General features: G+C 31.9%; 1 protein-coding gene across 1 annotated transcript; it reads right to left on the bottom strand.

Annotated features, from left to right (window-relative positions):
• Positions 1–569: 569 nt before the first annotated feature.
• Positions 570–3,164, bottom strand: LOC105951633 (palmitoyl-acyl carrier protein thioesterase, chloroplastic). Its single transcript, XM_088816738.1, has 6 exons — positions 2,544–3,164; positions 2,287–2,420; positions 1,521–1,634; positions 1,245–1,422; positions 1,039–1,107; positions 570–948 (listed from the first exon to the last, which is right to left on the bottom strand). The coding sequence occupies exons 1-6, from the start codon at positions 3,003–3,005 to the stop codon at positions 733–735; spliced, it is 1,173 nt and encodes a 390-aa protein (XP_088672864.1). The 5' UTR covers positions 3,006–3,164; the 3' UTR covers positions 570–732.
• Between the last annotated feature and the right edge of the window lie 721 nt (positions 3,165–3,885).

Below are 3,885 nucleotides of genomic sequence, written 5' to 3'. Positions count from 1 at the left end.
TGGAAAAATATATTTTGTAAGAATATTTGAAATAAAACTAATACGTTTATACTTTTAGATCAGACAAAAAATACTGTAGCAGTCAAATCATGTTTAAAGACGTTAGAGAAAATGTATTTTAAAATAAGAATTCGAAAATTAAATCGAACTTAGTTTGTTTTTTAGTGAATACATGTTTTACTTTAGCAGTCAAATCTTTTTATTGTAACAGTTTAATCATGTCTCCAGGAGTGAGAAGCTTTTGAGATTGTTCTATGATTTTTTTTTTAAACATAACAAACACGAATTCATTTCCGGGAAATAATGAAACTGAAATGGAAATGAAACAAAACATTGCCTCAGGAATCGGTATTTTTTCGAAATTCAAAAAAAGAGAATTTTGCTCCGAAATTAGAAATTTTATGATCAAAATCGACGAAATTCAGAAATTTCGATTGAAGTTTTAAAATAAGCAGAAAAACGTTCTAGAAGTTAATCTCTCGACTCGATTCATTTACATTGTTAATTTAAATAGAAGCTCTGTTATTTAAGTTCAAAGCCAGCTTAATGTGAAAGTTTACAAGTACATATAAGCCAAATAAATTATAAAGAACATAAATCAAACTTCCACTCCTAACAAAAATTCAAAAATTAAATTACAACAGAGTCAGCAAATGCAAACGAATTAAAAATCATTGATATATATTAACCAACTACTACTTAGCTGCAAAAAAAAAAAAAAAAAAATATAATCTATTTTTTCTTGACCTGCCACACCGATCTCGCTCGAACGATCTCAGCATTGTCATCTTCCATACGAAGCAAATGCGTGCATTCTAAATCATTTGTTTTCGTTCGAGGTTTAATTGTTGTTAAGGATTCAAGTACGTTTGACTGTCTGCATTCACGCCTGTATTCCAACGTCATGCTCGTCATGTTATAATCTTCTAGAACATTTATCGGCACACTCTGCACATATTACGTATGTACAAATTAATTAATGTTAAATTATTTTGGCAATTATTTCATATTTAACAATTATTTGCTAATCATACATACCTCCAAAATCCATCCAATGTATTTGACGTTGTTTACGTGTTGATTTGCATCCATGTCGCTCCATCGGGGCTGGATCGTCACATTATAAAAACACTCAATATATTAATTAGGTAAGTGAATTGATTTTTTTTTTCGTCTAGCGTGTGACGAGATATTTATCTGATGAAATTTATCGAGTACGTAACATCAAATAGATGTGTACTTACAGCTAGGCCTGTTCGAATTCTTTCAGCAGTATCGTCGGTGAGTTTTTCGATCTTTTCTCGATCGGTATTTTCTGTAGCAATGGCAGCTCTATTGAGGTAAAAGGGCAGAAGCTCATTTTTTACTTCATCTGGGATTTTACTCAACCTTCTTGTTTCTCTGTTCATAGTTACCCATGTACTGCAAAATAATTAATTAATTAATTAAAAATAAAAATTGCAAATATTATTTATCACATATAAATATTTGTAAATAATGAATTTAACATTTTTGAAAACCTGGTAGCTCGAGTAATGATTTTTCCGGTGTTATAATCTCGAATAATCCAGTCGCGGCGCATTCCATTTTTACCGGCTGCATCAACCCATGTATCTATTTCCACAACATCTCCCCTGTCAACATTTTTTTTCACATGCATATAAAAAAATTAGTTATTTTGTATTATTTGATAATTTTATCTCCAATTATAAAAAAGGATGAATTTTCAATCAACAAGGTCATAAATGGCGAATAATGTCGGATGGATCAGATCGTAATTTTATTTTTCAAAAAACAAATTTGATTCATTTTAGACGTGGATAATTAATTTCAATTCCGTTCCAAGAAACATTAGAAAATTTCGGAAATTGAAATGAAAAATACTTCTTGTAAAATCGAAAATTTTCACAATTGGAATTTTAAAATTCTATTTTGTATTCACCTATAACATAAAATACATACTAACCTTAATATTACAAATGAAAACTAAAATCGGATACCAAATGTGAAGCTCGTAAATATTTCAATTCTGGTCCCAAAAAATCGGAAAAAAAAAATGAGAAAAACATTGTTTGAAAGTAAGAAATTTTTCGGATTACAATCGTCAAAAATGATAAAATTATCATTCAATTTTAACCCTTAATTATAACATAAAAAAACTGTTAAAAGGGAAATGACATTATATATTCGATTGTAAGCCGATTCTGGGTTACACCAAACTCGGAATTTAGTCCTAATATATCATCATAGAGAAAATTAAAAAAAAAAAAAAAAAAAAAAACATACCAAGAGCTGTATTTTTCAATTTGTACTTGTATTCGAGTGACGACCCAAATCAGTTTCCGGATGCTCATCTGACGGGTCGCCCCGAAACCGTCTCCGGCCACTCCGGAATTCGCCACATGATTTAGAGCGGTCTCCTGCACAAATTTATTTGCACGTGCCGAAATAAATATATTTCAAAATTAATCAAGATCTCAATTCTCAAATAAAAATATATATGATCGAATTTAAAAAAAAAAAAAGGTGAAAAGAAAACGAACCTGGAGGAGATTCATTAGGGTTTCCATGGTGGCAGTTTTATCGGGACCGATTTCGTAAGACCTAATAACGAACGATTGCCGGAAAACAAACCGATCCTCCGCAAATCTTCCAAGCAAGTACCCATTATTCATCACATTATTATTATTTTCTCCAATATTTTTCGATAAATCCATATTGTTATTATTCCCATTTTCAACAAATTTAATCCCATCATTTTGATCATGATCATCGACACGAACAACTCCATTAACTCTCTTCCCGTTCACCGTTTCCACGTTCGTTTTCTTCGCATCGGCTTTCACCTTCAAGCTCCTTCTAATCGACGAACCACCACCGCCACCACCGCCAATTAAAAAACCAATCCGCGATCGGCATTGGTCGCCATTAATATATTTTTCTGGATCATTCCACGTGTAATCTTGCTTAAAATGGACGGCTGGATTTTGCATCTGCAGGGCCATAATTGAAAACCGCACTCTCTCTGATTCTTGATCGATCAAACTATCGGGGCTCGAAATATCGATTAAATGCTTTGTTTGGAGGTCAAAACTAAAATTGAATATTTGGAATTAAATTTAGTAGGTAATCTAATTTGTTGGAAAGTTATGAAAACTGAGAAGAAGGCAAAAAAAGGGGCAATGGGAGGATTTGACTTGAAAATATATGAGTGGAGAATTGCAGCTCAACCACTTGTTTTCGGGTGGGGGAGAAAATTGAGACCATTCCATTTTAAGGTTACCCGGAGAAATAGAGAGACTTGTGCGGCGGTTTATATATATAGTTATTATTATGCATGAATACACAGTACAGTAGAATTTCGATAAATTAATACTCTGATGAATTAATAATCTCGTTTTAATAATAATTTCTTTTGGTCCCGACTTGGTGAGAACGTGTTAAATTATTAAGTTAATATTTCGCTAAATTAATCGAATTTTTCTAACTGTATTAATTTATAAATATATATATATATAGACACACACATCTAGGGGTGGTTTCGGTACGGTTACCGAACATTTTGTTCAATACCGTGTACCTACCGTATCTTTCGGTATTGAAAAATTCTATACCGTTACCGTACCAATAATTGCGGTATACCGTTATTCGGTATACCGTAAGTTTCGGTACGGTATGATCGGTACGTGGTAATCTACCGTACATCATTTTTTTGATGAACTCGGATGATACCATAATTAAGATGAATACTAAATAAATGCATAAATACAACAAATTAAGCAAATGAATATGGCGATCGATCAAGCAATCTACATGAATATACATTATACAACCGTAGTAGCATATGTTGCTTTAATTAACTAACGCTTACTAAGATATCTATAG

Source organism: Erythranthe guttata, chromosome 4 (genome assembly GCF_056151865.1).
Source record: "Erythranthe guttata isolate IM_541 chromosome 4, IM_541, whole genome shotgun sequence".
In the NCBI taxonomy this organism is placed as follows: domain Eukaryota; kingdom Viridiplantae; phylum Streptophyta; class Magnoliopsida; order Lamiales; family Phrymaceae; genus Erythranthe; species Erythranthe guttata.
This window is presented reverse-complemented; position numbering and strand designations above follow the sequence as displayed.

Bases quoted from the DNA above. Each gene is read 5' to 3' on its own strand.
- LOC105951633 (XM_088816738.1), bottom strand. From the start codon at position 3,005: ATGGCCCTGCAGATGCAAAATCCAGCCGTCCATTTTAAGCAAGATTAC. The intron at 2,421-2,543 runs GTTCGTTTTCTT...AAATTTGTGCAG, and splicing joins CCCTAATGAATCTCCTCCAG to GAGACCGCTCTAAATCATGT. The intron at 949-1,038 runs GTATGTATGATT...TAATATGTGCAG, and splicing joins ACATTGGATGGATTTTGGAG to AGTGTGCCGATAAATGTTCT.